Source organism: Zophobas morio, unplaced genomic scaffold, assembly GCF_036711695.1.
Source record: "Zophobas morio isolate AGI-343-1 ecotype UQ-CSIRO unplaced genomic scaffold, CSIRO_AGI_Zmor_V1 ptg000020l, whole genome shotgun sequence".
NCBI lineage: Eukaryota > Metazoa > Arthropoda > Insecta > Coleoptera > Tenebrionidae > Zophobas > Zophobas morio.
Genome location: NW_026972125.1, coordinates 4,658,809 through 4,674,347, shown reverse-complemented (window position 1 = coordinate 4,674,347; position 15,539 = coordinate 4,658,809). Strand labels below are relative to the sequence as shown.

At 26.6% G+C, this 15,539-nt stretch overlaps 1 protein-coding gene across 1 annotated transcript; it reads right to left on the bottom strand.

Moving 5' to 3' along the window:
• Positions 1–4,832: 4,832 nt before the first annotated feature.
• LOC135131354 (microfibril-associated glycoprotein 4-like) lies at positions 4,833–5,949 on the bottom strand. The gene is made up of 3 exons (XM_064059030.1): positions 5,840–5,949; positions 5,359–5,794; positions 4,833–5,308 (listed from the first exon to the last, which is right to left on the bottom strand). Exons 1-3 carry the CDS (start codon positions 5,906–5,908, stop codon positions 4,890–4,892), a joined length of 924 nt encoding a protein of 307 aa, XP_063915100.1. The 5' UTR covers positions 5,909–5,949; the 3' UTR covers positions 4,833–4,889.
• Between the last annotated feature and the right edge of the window lie 9,590 nt (positions 5,950–15,539).

The following is a 15,539-nucleotide window of genomic DNA, read 5'->3' as shown; positions in this document are numbered from 1 at the left end:
TTCGACATTCCGATTATTACATTTTTCGATTTTTCAAATTTTCGATTTTTTTTTCTTAATTAGTTTTTCAGTTTTTCGATTTTGAAATTTTTTTTTATTTCTCAAATTATCTATTACTGATATTACGATGTTTCAATTTTTCGAATCAACTTTTCGATATTTCAGTATTGGAATTTTTCATTTTTGCAATTCTTCTTCAGTTTCTCGATCCTTCAAGTTTTCGACTTCCGATTTTTCGTTTTAAATTTCTAAATTTTCCGATGTTTCAGTTTTACGGTTTGTCAATTGTTTTTCTCTTCAATTTTTCGATTTTTAAAATGTTTAACCTTAGCCGTTTCGAAATTTTCAATTTTTTAATTTTCCCATTTCTCGATTTTTAGATTTTTGACCTTTTTCAATTCGTCAATTTTTCGATTTTTAGATTTTCCACATTTCAATTTTTTGATTTTTCGATTTATCTATTTTTCGACCAACCGATTTTCCAATTTTTTGGTTCCTCAATTTTTCGGCTTTTCGATTTTAAATTTTTTGGATATAAATAAATAAATAAATAAATAAATAAATAAATAAATAGTTTATTGATCATCCAACGGCAAATCGCCCACATAGGACATAATGGATATCTCAACTTCTCGATTTTTCTATTTTTCAGTGTTTCAATTTAGTAACTTTAGATTTGTTGTTTTCTCAATTTTTCGGTTTCTCGCCTCTTGGAGTTTTCAATTTTTCGATTTCTCAATTCTTTGACCACACGATTTTTCAATTTTTGAATTCCCAAATTTTTCAATTTTCCGGTTTCTCGACTTCTAGATTTCTCTTTTTTTCAATTTTTCAATTTACTAACTTTTAAATTTTTCGTTTTCTCAATTTTTCGGTTCCTCTGCTTCTAAATTTTTCAATTTATCAATTTTTCAATGTTTTAGCTACAAGATTTTTCAAATTTTTGGTTCCTAAATTTTTCTACTTTTCGATTTTTCATTTTTTAAATTTCTAAATTTTCCGATGTTTCAATTTTACGGTTTGTCAATTGTTTTTCTCTTCAATTTTTCGATTTTTGAAATGTTTAACCTTAGCCGTTTCGAAATTTTCAATTTTTTAATTTTCCCATTTCTCGATTTTTACATTTTTGACCTTTTTCAATTCGTCAATTTTTCGATTTTTAGATTTTCCACATTTCAATTTTTTGATTTTTCGAATTCTCGATTTTTCGACCAACCGATTTTCCAATTTTTTGGTTCCCCAATTTTTCGACTTTTCGATTTTAAATTTTTTGGATATAAATAAATAAATAAATAAATAAATAAATAAATAAATAAATAAATAGTTTATTGATCATCCAACGGGCAAATCGCCCACATAGGACATAATGGATATCTCAATTTATCGATTTTTCTATTTTTCAGTGTTTCAATTTAGTAACTTTAGATTTGTTGTTTTCTCATTTTTTCGATTTCTCAATTCTTTGACCACACGATTTTTCAATTTTTGAATTCCCAAATTTTTCAATTTCCCGGTCTCTCGACTTCTAGATTTCTCTTTTTTTCAATTTTTCAATTTACTAACTTTTAAATTTTTCGTTTTCTCAATTTTTCGGTTCCTCAGCTTCTAAATTTTTCAATTTATCAATTTCTCAGTGTTTTAACTACAAGATTTTTCAAATTTTTGATTCCTAAATTTTTCTACTTTTCGATTTTTCATTTTTTAAATTTCTAAATTTTCCGATGTTTCAGTTTTACGGTTTGTCAATTGTTTTTCTCATCAATTTTTCGATTTTTGAAATGCTTAACCTTAGCCGTTTCGAAATTTTCAATTTTTTAATTTTCCCATTTCTCGATTTTTAGATTTTTGACCTTTTTCAATTCGTCAATTTTTCGATTTTTAGATTTTCCACATTTCAATTTTTTGATTTTTCGATTTCTCGATTTTTCGACCAACCGATTTTCCAATTTTTTGGTTCCCCAATTTTTCGACTTTTCGATTTTAAATTTTTTGGACATAAATAAATAAATAAATAAATAAATAAATAGTTTATTGATCATCCAACGGGCAAATCGCCCACGTAGGACATAATGGATATCTCAACTTCTCGATTTTTCTATTTTTCAGTGTTTCAATTTAGTAACTTTAGATTTGTTGTTTTCTCAATTTTTCGGTTTCTCGCCTCTTGGAGTTTTCAATTTTTCGATTTCTCAATTCTTTGACCACACGATTTTTCAATTTTGTAATTCCCAAATTTTTCAATTTCCCGATTTCTCGACTTCTAGATTTCTCTTTTTTTCAATTTTTCAATTTACTAACTTTTAAATTTTTCGTTTTCTCAATTTTTCGGTTCCTCAGCTTCTAAATTTTTCAATTTATCAATTTCTCAATGTTTTAACTACAAGATTTTTCAAATTTTTGATTCCTCAATTTTTCTTCTTTTCGATTTTTCATTTTTTAAATTTCTAAATTTTCCTATGTTTCAGTTTTACGGTTTGTCAATTGTTTTTCTCATCAATTTTTCGATTTTTGAAATGTTTAACCTTAGCCGTTTCGAAATTTTCAATTTTTTAATTTTCCCATTTCTCGATTTTTAGATTTTTGACCTTTTTCAATTCGTCAATTTTTCGATTTTTAGATTTTCCACATTTCAATTTTTTGATTTTTCGATTTCTCGATTTTTCGACCAACCGATTTTCCAATTTTTTGGTTCCTCAATTTTTCGACTTTTCGATTTTAAATTTTTTGGATATAAATAAATAAATAAATAAATAAATAGTTTATTGATCATCCAACGGGCAAATCGCCCACATAGGACATAATGGATATCTCAACTTCTCGATTTTTCTATTTTTCAGTGTTTCAATTTAGTAACTTTAGATTTGTCGTTTTCTCAATTTTTCGGTTTCTCGCCTCTTGGAGTTTTCAATTTTTCGATTTCTCAATTCTTTGACCACACGATTTTTCAATTTTTAATTCCCAAATTTTTCAATTTCCCGGTTTCTCGACTTCTAGATTTCTCTTTTTTTCAATTTTTCAATTTACTAACTTTAAATTTTTCGTTTTCTCAATTTTTCGGTTCCTCAGCTTCTAAATTTTTCAATTTATCAATTTCTCAATGTTTTAACTACAAGATTTTTCAAATTTTTTATTCCTCAATTTTTCTACTTTTCGATTTTTCATTTTTTAAATTTCTAAATTTTCCGATGTTTCAGTTTTACGGTTTGTCAATTGTTTTTCTCTTAAATTTTTCGATTTTTGAAATGTTTAACCTTAGCCGTTTCGAAATTTTCAATTTTTTAATTTTCCCATTTCTCGATTTTTAGATTTTTGACCTTTTTCAATTCGTCAATTTTTCGATTTTTAGATTTTCCACATTTCAATTTTTTGATTTTTCGATTTCTCGATTTTTCGACCAACCGATTTTCCAATTTTTTGGTTCCTCAATTTTTCGACTTTTCGATTTTAAATTTTTTGGATATAAATAAATAAATAAATAAATAAATAAATAAATAAATAAATAAATAAATAGTTTATTGATCATCCAACGGGCAAATCGCCCACATAGGACATAATGGATATCTCAACTTCTCGATTTTTCTATTTTTCAGTGTTTCAATTTAGTAACTTTAGATTTTTTGTTTTCTCAATTTTTCGGTTTCTCGCCTCTTGGAGTTTTCAATTTTTCGATTTCTCAATTCTTTGACCACACGATTTTTCAATTTTTTAATTCCCAAATTTTTCAATTTCCCGGTTTCTCGACTTCTAGATTTCTCTTTTTTTCAATTTTTCAATTTACTAACTTTTAAATTTTTCGTTTTCTCAATTTTTCGGTTCCTCAGCTTCTAAATTTTTCAATTTATCAATTTCTCAATGTTTTAACTAAAAGATTTTTCAAATTTTTGATTCCTCAATTTTTCTACTTTTCGATTTTTCATTTTTTAAATTTCTAAATTTTCCGATGTTTCAGTTTTACGGTTTGTCAATTGTTTTTCTCTTCAATTTTTCGATTTTTGAAATGTCTAACCTTAGCGGTTTCGAAATTTTAATTTTTTTAATTTTCCCATTTCTCGATTTTTAGATTTTTGACCTTTTTCAATTCGTCAATTTTTCGATTTTTAGATTTTCCACATTTCAATTTTTTGATTTTTCGATTTCTCGATTTTTCGACCAACCGATTTTCCAATTTTTTGGTTCCCCAATTTTTCGACTTTTCGATTTAAAATTTTTTGGATATAAATAAATAAATAAATAAAAAAATAAATAGTTTATTTGTCATCCAACGGGCAAATAGCCCACATAGGACATAAATGATATCTCAACTTCTCGATTTTTCTATTTTTCAGTGTTTCAATTTAGTAACTTTAGATTTGTTGTTTTCTCAATTTTTCGGTTTCTCGCCTCTTGGAGTTTTCAATTTTTCGATTTCTCAATTCTTTGACCACACGATTTTTCAATTTTTTAATTCCCAAATTTTTCAATTTCCCGGTTTCTCGACTTCTAGATTTCTCTTTTTTTCAATTTTTCAATTTACTAACTTTTAAATTTTTCGTTTTCTCAATTTTTCGGTTCCTCAGCTTCTAAATGTTTCAATTTATCAATTTCTCAATGTTTTAACTACAAGATTTTTCAAATTTTTGATTCCTCAATTTTTCTACTTTTCGATTTTTCATTTTTTAAATTTCTAAATTGTTTCAGTTTTACGGTTTGTCAATTGTTTTTCTCATCAATTTTTCGATTTTTGAAGTGTTTAACCTTAGCCGTTTCGAAATTTTCAATTTTTTAATTTTCCCATTTCTCGATTTTTAGATTTTTGACCTTTTTCAATTCGTCAATTAAAAAACAACCAAAAGTATCACTTGGTGCAACATTTATTTACACACATGAATTAAAACAACATTTTTAGACGCCTAGGGTACCCCATTGGTACTAGTCCGTGGCCTAACCATCATTTTCGCTTCTTTAAAGCTGTATCCATGCCCGTGAAACGTGAACCAGTAAATCCCGACAGCACTATTCACCGCTGGGTCATCCTTTTTCAAATATTTACCAGTAAGGAGCGATTCGCTACAATCGCGGTACCACCATCCAGCACCTTTAGCCGCAGCGCAACTCCCACGACTCCAAATATCCTGATCTTTGTCCACAGTACTAAATTTCATACCACCATGGTAACTCAAGGAGTCTCCCGCGTCACCACTGTACCCCGCCACAAGCTTCAAAAGGTACCCTTCGTCTTCACCCCCAACACTAAACGAATCGTAGTGAGCGTAGACCTTTTTCGACTCCCAGTCGGTTAGTTCCACCAGTAGTTCGTTCATTTCGTGCCCTAAATACCAATAAGTCACGCTAAAAAGTACCGGCGTTTCCAAGTACTACCTGTCAGGTGATGAATGTTGTCCAAACCCAGCCAAAATTCGCCTGCTATGTTTCCAAACCCGTGCTTATAGTCGTTCCATTTAAGGTCGAATTTCTGGGAGCCGTTAAATCTGTATAAAATGGAAATCCAACCACCATCCTTTGTGTCCATGTCGCAGAAAACTAAAATGCTACCAGGAGCTAGAGGAGGTTTAACGTAGTAAAAATTAGAGGCTTTGTGACCTCGTTCTTGAACGTCTTTGCAGTCGCTTGGAAACGTTTTAGGAGATTTTGGTTGTGTGGCAAGGCTACCTTTTGACAACGTGTTGTAGATTTTTTCCAAACGGGATTCTAGTTTTTCTAAGCGTTTGTTGTTTTCGCGGATGTAGTTTTGAAGTTTTTCGATTTCGGGTACTACGTGGTTTGAAGTGGATGGTGTGGTGGAAACGACGACGAACTAGAAGTGACGTTTGCGTGAAAGGGGTGAAAAAGATTGACTTACCTCTTGGTTGTAGTCTCCATGGGAAAATTTTGTTAGGACGAGAAGTCCGAACGATAGTACTAAACGCATGTTCTCTGTTGATAAGTCGTACTGCCACTAAGTTCTGTTTGTTGCAGTTTTAAGTCAACTGGTTATCGTTTGTTTGTAAACGAAGATGATAAAAATGTTGGGGAATTCTTCTTAACGAGATAGTGAGGTTATAAATAACATTCAAAACACACAAACATGTTTTATTATGTCATAGATTTGTTTATGAAAGATTCAAACAAAATACAAGAGGTCCTAGAGTTTCTTTCAATCTACTTCAAAAATAAAACAAATATAATCTTTCAAATTCTTTCAAACTACTTCAAAAGCAAAACAAAAGAGGTCTTCGAGATTCTTGCAAACTACTTTAAAACCAAACAGAAGGTGTGTCTGAGATTTTCTCAAATTAGGTACTTCAAAAAAAGGACACAAAAGATCTTCAAGTTTCTTTCAAATTACATAGTTCAAGAAAAGAACCCAAGGGGTCTTTGAAATTTTTTCGAATTATTTTACAAACAAGAGAAGGTACCCCACGATTCTTTCAAACTACTGCCAAAAAGAAAACAAAATGTGGTTGCTAAGACTCTCGCAAACTAGATACTTCAAAAATTAGATACAAATGGTCCCCGAGATTCTTTCAAAATACATACTTCAAGAAAAAGCCCAAGCGGTCCTCGAGATTTTTCAGTTTCTATTTTTCAATGTTTTGTATTTTTAAATTTTAGGTTTTCCAATTTTTTAATGCCTTGTTCATAGGTATTTCAATTTTCCGTTTTTAAAATTTTTGACTTCGATTTCTCAATTTTTTTGGTTTTTAAATTCTTTGTTTTTCAGTTTTAGAATTCTCAAATAAATTTTTCGATTCTTCAATTTTCGATTCTTCAATATTTCGATTTGCAATTTTCTAATTTTTGGCATTTCCAAATTTTCGATTATTATTAGAATTTTCAATTTCTAGATTAATCGATTTTTCGACTTTTTGACTTTTCGATTTTTCTGTTTCTTGATTTTTCCTTTTTTCGATTTCTCCACTTTCTATCTGTTCAGTTTTCAATTCTCCACTTTTTAGATTTTTTAAGTTATTGACTTTTCAATTTCCCGATTTTATAGTTTTTCGATTTTTCAATATTTTGAGGTTTCAGTTTTGGGATTTTTCAATTAATCGATTCTTCAATTTTTCTTCGATTTTTTAATTTTTCGATTTTATTATATTTAAGTTTTAGGATTTTTGAATAATTTGGTTCTTTAATTTTCCGATTTCTCGACTTTTCAATTTTTTGATTTCTGAATTTTTCGATTTTTCAGTTTTTATTACATTTTTAAAATTTTTTATTTTTCAATTTTAAGTGTATAAATTTTTCGATCCTTCCGTTTTTTGATATTTTTATTTTTCGATTTGTCGATTTTTCAGCCTCTATTTTTCTATTTTTCAATTTTTAGAATTTTTAATTTTTAGGTTTTTCAATTTTTTAATGTGTTGCTTTTCAGATGCGTCCATTCTTGATTTCTCGGTTTTATATTTTTAGGTATTTCAATTTTCCGTTTTTAAAATATTTGACTTTTCGATTTTTCAATTTTTTTTGTTTTCAAGTTCTTTGTTTTTCATTTTTCCAATTTTTCGGTCTCTCAGTTTATCGAGATTTCGACGTTTCGATTATTTGATTGTTCAAATTCCCAATTTTTCAATTTTCCGTTTTTCAATTTTTTTATTTTGTAATTTTCCACCGTTTCTTCAATGACTCGATTTTTCGATCTTTTCATCTTTCGATATCTTGATGTTTTAATTTTTCAATTGTTGGATGTTTTAATTTGTCGATTTCTCGATTTTTCTGTTTCTTGATTTTTCCTTTTTTCGATTTGTTCAGTTCTTGAATTCTTCAATTTTTAGATTTTTCAAGTTATTGATTTTCGAATTTCCCGATTTTTCAGTTTTGGGATTTTTCAATTTTTCGATTCTTCAATTTTTCTTCTAATTTTTAATTTTTCGATTTTTCTGTATTTAAGTTTTAGGATTTTTGTATAATTCGGTTCTTTAATTTTCCAATTGCTCAGAATTGATTAACTCAGAAATTGAGGAATCAAAAAATTGAGTCAAAAAACTGAAAAATTCTAGAAATCGAAAATTTGAAGAATTCAGATACTGAAGAAAAAAGAGAAATAAAAAAATAGATACATCAAAAGATTGAGAAATCGAGTGATGGAAAGTCGAGAAATTGAAAAATTAAGAAATCGGAATCGGCTAGAATTGAAAAATCGAAAAATTAAAAACTCGAAAAATCCAAAAATTGTGCAATAAAAAATCTAAACATTGAAATATTGAAAAATTGAGAAATTTTAAAACTGAAAAATTGAAAAACCCAAAAACTTAAAAATTCGAAAAATTGAAAAATAGAAACATCGAAGAACAGAATAATCGAAAAATCTAAAAATTATAAAAATTGAAGAATTGAAATATCGAAAAATTAAAAAATAGGGGAACTGAGACATCAAAAAATCGAAAAAGTTACAAATCCAAAATTCAAAAATCGAAGAATTCAAAAATCAAAAAATCGAAAAATTGTAGATTCGAGATATTGAAAAATCCCTAAACTGAAAATCGAAAAATTGAAAAATAGGAGAAAAATTAAAGAATTAAAAAATCGAAAAATCCCTTTACTGAAATATCGAAAAATTTAGTAAACGGAAAATTGAAAATAGGGAAATTGAAAAAGTGTAAAATAGAAAAGCCGAAAATCTAAAAATTGAAAAAAAAAAAATCGGAGAATGGAGAGCTCGAAATCGACCAAAATTGAAAAATACAATAGTAAAAAATTGAAAAATTTAAAATAAAAAAAGGATAAATCGAAAAATCGAAAAACTGAAAACTCGAAAAATAGAAAAATTAAAAACGGGAGAAAACTTGAAAAGAAGAACTGAAAAATCGAAAAATCCCAAAAGGGAAAATTTGAAAATTTTATAAACTGAAAAATCGAAACATTGAGAATTCGAGAAATCGAGAAATGGAAAAATTAAAAATCGATTAATCGAGAAATTAAGACAAAAATTTAGAAACGTCAAAAACTGAAGAACTGAAAACATCATTATTGAAGTTTTGATTTATCGACTTTTAGATTTCCCAGTTTTTCAGTTTTTCCATTTTTCAATTTTTCCACGTTTCAATTTTGGAATTTTCTTTCAAACTACTCAAAAACCAGACACAAGGGATCCCTCAAATCATCCTAAACCAATTTTTCGATTCTTAAATTTTAGATTCTTCAATATTTCGATTTTTTACTTTTCTAATGTTTGGCATTTCTAAATTTTCGGTTTTTCGAATTTTCAATCTCTCGATTAAACGGTTTTTCGATTTTTCGATTTCTCGATTTTTCTATTTTTCCGTTTGCAATATTTTTATTTTTCGATTTTTCTATTTTTCAATTTTTCGAATTTTTAAATTTTAGGTTTTTCAATTTTTTAATGTGTTGATTTTCAGGTGTGTTGGTTTTTGCGATTTCTCGGTTTTATATTTTTCGGTATTTCAATTTTCAGTTTGACTTTTCGGTTTTTCAATGTTTTTGGTTTTTAAATTCTTCGTTCTTCAGTTTTACAATTTTTTGATTTCTCGGTTCATCGAGATTTCGACGTTTCGATTATTTGATGATTCAATTTTCCAATTTTTCAATTTTTCCGTTTAACGATTTTTTTTGGTTTTGTTATTTTCCACATTTTCTTCAATTTCTCGATTTCTCGATCTTTTCATCTTTCGATTTCTGGATGTTTTAATTTTTCAATTTTTTGAGCTTTCAATTTTTCGATTTCTCAAGGTTTTTTCAGTTTCGATATTTCGACTTTTCGATTTTCCGGTTTTTCAATTCTTCAATCTTTACGTTTTAACTCGAAATATTGAAAAGTCGAGAAATCGAGAAATAGCAAAATCAAAAAATCGGTTAATAGAGAACTTGAAGAATCGAAAAATTGAAAACCCAAAATAGAAAAACTGAAAATTTACAAAGTCGAAAAATTGAAAAATCCAATGATGGAAGAATTGAAAAACTGAAAAATCTGAACATTGAAAAGTCGAGAAATCGAGAAATAGCAAAATCAAAAAATCGATTAATTCAGAAATTGAGGAATCAAAAAACTGACTCAAAAAACTGAAGAATTCTAGAAATCGAAAATTTGAAGAATTCAGATACTGAAGAAAAAAGAGAAATAAAAAAATAGATACATCAAAAGATTGAGAAATCGAGTGATGGAAAGTCGAGAAATTGAAAAATTAAGAAATCGGAATCGGCTAGAATTGAAAAATCGAAAAATTAAAAACTCGAAAAATCCAAAAATTGTGCAATAAAAAATCTAAACATTGAAATATTGAAAAATTGAGAAATTTTAAAACTGAAAAATTGAAAAACCCAAAAACTTAAAAATTCGAAAAATTGAAAAATAGAAACATCGAAGAACAGAATAATCGAAAAATCTAAAAATTATAAAAATTGAAGAATTGAAATATCGAAAAATTAAAAAATAGGGGAACTGAGACATCAAAAAATCGAAAAAGTTACAAATCCAAAATTCAAAAATCGAAGAATTCAAAAATCAAAAAATCGAAAAATTGAAAATTCGAGATGTTGAAAAATCCCTAAACTGAAAATCAAAAAATTGAAAAATAGGAGAAAAATTAAAGAATTGCAAAATCGAAAAATCCCAATACTGAAATATCGAAAAATTGACTAAACGGAAAATTGAAAATAGGAAAATTGAAAAACTGAAAAATAGAAAAGCCGAAAAATCTAAAAATTTAAAAAAAGATAATTAAAAAAATTCGAACATCAAAAAATCGGATAATGGAGAGCTCGAAATCGACCAAAATTGAAAAATAGAATAGTAAAAAATTGAAAAATTTAAAATTAAAAAAGGATGAATCGAGAAATCGAAAAACTGAAAACTCGAAAAACAGAAAAATTAAAAATGGGAGAAAACTTGAAAAGAATAATTGAAAAATTGAAAAATCCCAAAACGGAAAATTTGAAAATTTTATAAATTGAAAAATCGAAACATCGAGAAGTCGAGAAATCGAGAAATGGGAAAATTAAAAATCGATTAATCGAGAAATTAAGACAAAAATTTAGAAACGTCAAAAACTCATGAACTGGAAACATCATTTTTGAAGTTTTCGACTTATGACTTTTAGATTTCCCATTTTTTCAGTTGTTCCATTTTTCAATTTTTCGATTTTTCGGTTTTTCTATTTTTGAATGGCTTGATGTTTCAGCTTTGGGAATTTTCAATTGTTCGATTCTTTAATTTTTCAATTTTAAGTTTTAATTTTTCAATTTTAAGTGTATAAATTTTTCAATTTTTTGATATATCCATTTCTCGATTTGCTAATTTTTCGTTTCTACCATTTTTCAATATGTTTATTTTTCGATTTTTCGACTTTTAAAATTTTATGTATTTCAAATTTTTAATGAGTTGCTTTTTTGATGTTTCGATTATTCCATTGTTAAATTTCCCAATTTGTCAATTTTTCCGTTTTTCGAATTTCTTTTTGATTTTGTAATTCTACAATTATTCGATTAGTCAATTTACTGTTTCTTCAGTTCCTCGATTTTTCGAGTTTTTCATGTTTCGATTTCTTGATGTTTTAATTTTTCAATTATTCGACTTTTCGATTTTCCGGTTTTTCAATTCTTCAATCTTTAGGTTTTAACTCGAAACATTGAAAAGTCGAGAAATCGAGAAATAGCAAAATCAAAAAATCGATTAATTCAGAAATTGAGGAATCAAAAAATTGAGTCAAAAAACTGAAAAATTCACGAAATCGAAAATTTGAAGAATTCAGATACTGAAGAAAAAAGAGAAATAAAAAAACAGAAACATCAAAAGATTGAGAAATCGAGTGATCGAAAGTCGAGAAATTGAAAAATTAAGAAATCGAAATCGGCTAGAATTGAAAAATCGAAAAATTAGAAACTCGAAAAATCCAAAAATTGTGCAATAAAAAAATCTAAACATTGAAATATTGAAAAATTGAGAAATTTTAAAACTGAAAAATCGATAAACCGAAAACTTAAAAATTCGAAAAATTGAAAAATAGAAATATCGAAAAACAGAATAATCGAAAAATCTAAAAATTATAAAAATTGAAGAATTGAGACATCGAAAAATTAAAAAATAGGGGAACTGAGACATCAAAAAATCGAAAAATTTACAAATCTAAAATTCAAAAATCGAAGAATTCAAAAATGAAAAAATCGAAAAATTGAAGATTCGAGATATTGAAAAATCTCTAAACTGAAAATCGAAAAATTGAAAAATAGGAGAAAAATTAAAGAATTGCAAAATCGAAAAATCCCAATACTGAAATATCGAAAAATTGATTAAACGGAAAATTGAAAATAGGAAAATTGAAAAACTGAAAAATAGAAAAGCCGAAAAATTTAAAAATTTAAAAAAAGATAATTAAAAAAATTCGAACATCAAAAAATCGGATAATGGAGAGCTCGAAATCGACCAAAATTGAAAAATAGAATAGTAAAAAATTGAAAAATTTAAAATTAAAAAAGGATGAATCGAGAAATCGAAAAACTGAAAACTCGAAAAACAGAAAAATTAAAAATGGGAGAAAACTTGAAAAGAATAATTGAAAAATTGAAAAATCCCAAAACGGAAAATTTGAAAATTTTATAAATTGAAAAATCGAAACATCGAGAAGTCGAGAAATCGAGAAATGGGAAAATTAAAAATCGATTAATCGAGAAATTAAGACAAAAGTTTAGAAACGTCAAAAACTCATGAACTGGAAACATCATTTTTGAAGTTTTCGACTTATGACTTTTAGATTTCCCATTTTTTCAGTTGTTCCATTTTTCAATTTTTCGATTTTTCGGTTTTTCTATTTTTGAATAGCTTGATGTTTCAGCTTTGGAAATTTTTAATTTTTCGATTCTTTAATTTTTCAATTTTAAGTTTTAATTTTTCAATTTTAAGTGTATAAATTTTTCGATTTTTTGATATATCCATTTCTCGATTTGCTAATTTTTCGTTTCTACCATTTTTCAATATGTTTATTTTTCGATTTTTCGACTTTTAAAATTTTATGTATTTCAAATTTTTAATGAGTTGCTTTTTTGATGTTTCGATTATTCCATTGTTAAATTTCCCAATTTGTCAATTTTTCCGTTTTTCGAATTTCTTTTTGATTTTGTAATTCTACAATTATTCGATTAGTCAATTTACTGTTTCTTCAGTTCCTCGATTTTTCGATTTTTTCATGTTTCGATTTCTTGATGTTTTAATTTTTCAATTATTCGACTTTTCGATTTTCCGGTTTTTCAATTCTTCAATCTTTAGGTTTTAAGTCGAAATATTGAAAAGTCGAGAAATCGAGAAATAGCAAAATCAAAAAATCGATTAATTCAGAAATTGAGGAATCAAAAAATTGAGTCAAAAAACTGAAAAATTCTAGAAATCGAAAATTTGAAGAATTCAGATACTGAAGAAAAAAGAGAAATAAAAAAACAGAAACATCAAAAGATTGAGAAATCGAGTGATCGAAAGTCGAGAAATTGAAAAATTAAGAAATCGAAATCGGCTAGAATTGAAAAATCGAAAAATTAAAAACTCGAAAAATCCAAAAATTGTGCAATAAAAAAATCTAAACATTGAAATATTGAAAAATTGAGAAATTTTAAAACTGAAAAATCGATAAACCGGAAACTTAAAAATTCGAAAAATTGAAAAATAGAAATATCGAAAAACAGAATAATCGAAAAATCTAAAAATTATAAAAATTGAAGAATTGAAACATCGAAAAATTAAAAAATAGGGGAACTGAGACATCAAAAAATCTAAAAATTGACAAATCTAAAATTCAAAAATCGAAAAATTCAAAAATCAAAAAATCGAAAAATTGAAGATTCGAGATATTGAAAAATCCCTAAACTGAAAATCGAAAAATTGAAAAATAGGAGAAAAATTAAAGAATTAAAAAATCGAAAAATCCCATTACTGAAATATCGAAAAATTTAGCAAACGGAAAATTGAAAATAGGGAAATTGAAAAACTGTAAAATAGAAAAGCCGAAAATCTAAAAATTGAAAAAAAAAAATCGGAGAATGGAGAGCTCGAAATCGACCAAAATTGAAAAATAGAATAGTTAGAAACTGAAAAATTTAAAATAAAAAAAGGATAAATCGGAAAATCGAAAAACTGAAAACTCGAAAAATAGAAAAATTAAAAACGGGAGAAAACTTGATAAGAAGAATTGAAAAATTGAAAAATCCCAAAACGGAAAATTTGAAAATTTTATAAACTGAAAAATCGAAACATTGAGAATTCGAGAAATCGAGAAATGGGAAAATTAAAAATCGATTAATCGAGAAATTAAGACAAAAATTTAGAAACGTCAAAAACTGAAGAACTGAAAACAACATTATTGAAGTTTTGATTTATCGACTTTTAGATTTCCCAGTTTTTCAGTTTTTCCATTTTTCAATTTTTCCACGTTTCAATTTTGGAATTTTCCTTCAAACTACTCAAAAACCAGACACAAGGGATCCCTCAAATCATCCTAAACCAATTTTTCGATTCTTAAATTTTAGATTCTTCAATATTTCGATTTTTTACTTTTCTAAAGTTTGGCATTTCTAAATTTTCGGTTTTTCGAACTTTCAATTTCTCGATTAAACGGGTCTTTCGACTTTTCGATTTCTCGATTTTTCTATTTTTCCGTTTGCAATATTTTTATTTTTCGATTTTTCTATTTTTCAATTTTTCGAATTTTTAAATTTTAGGTTTTTCAATTTTTTAATGTGTTGATTTTCAGGTGTGTTGGTTTTTGTGATTTCTCGGTTTTATGTTTTTCGGTATTTCAATTTTCCGTTTGACTTTTTGGTTTTTCAAATTTTTTGGTTTTTAAATTCTTTTTTCTTCAGTTTTACAATTTTTCGATTTCTCAGTTTATCGAGACTTCGACGTTTCGATTATTTGATGGTTCAATTTCCCAATTTTTCAATTTTTCCGTTTAACGATTTTTTTTTTATTTTGTTATTTTCCACATTTTCTTCAATTTCTCGATTTCCCGATCTTTTCATCTTTCGACTTCTCGATGTTTTAATTTTTCAATTTTTTGAGCTTTCAATTGATTTCTCAAGGTTTTTTCAGTTTCAATATTTCGACTTTTCGATTTTCCGGTTTTTCAATTCTTCAATCTTTAGGTTTTAAATCGAAACATTGAAAAGTCGAGAAATCGAGAAATAGCAAAATCAAAAAATCGGTTAATTCAGAAATTGAGGAATCAAAAAATTTAGTCAAAAAACTGAAAAATTCTAGAAATCGAAAATTTGAAGAATTCAGATACTGAAGAAAAAAGAAAAAAAAAATAGAAACATCAAAAGATTGAGAAATCGAGTGATCGAAAGTCGAGAAATTGAAAAATTAAGGCATAGAAATCGGCTAGAATTGAAAAATCGAAAAATTAAAAACTCAAAAAATCGAAAAATTGTGCAATAACAAAATCTAAACATCGAAATATTGAAAAATTGAAAAATTTTAAAACTGAAACCGAAAACTTAAAAATTCGAAAAATTGAAAAATAGAAACATCGAAGAACAGAATAATAGAAAAATCTAAAAATTATAAAAATTGAAGAATTGAAATATCGAAAAATTAAAAAATAGGGGAACTGAGACAT

Excerpts from the sequence above, each read along its gene's own strand:
- LOC135131354 (XM_064059030.1), bottom strand. The coding sequence starts at position 5,908 with ATGCGTTTAGTACTATCGTTCGGACTTCTCGTCCTAACAAAATTTTCC. Across the intron at positions 5,795-5,839 it reads ATGGAGACTACAACCAAGAG|TTCGTCGTCGTTTCCACCAC; the intron begins GTAAGTCAATCT and ends CGTCACTTCTAG. Across the intron at positions 5,309-5,358 it reads CAACATTCATCACCTGACAG|GGCACGAAATGAACGAACTA; the intron begins GTAGTACTTGGA and ends ATTGGTATTTAG.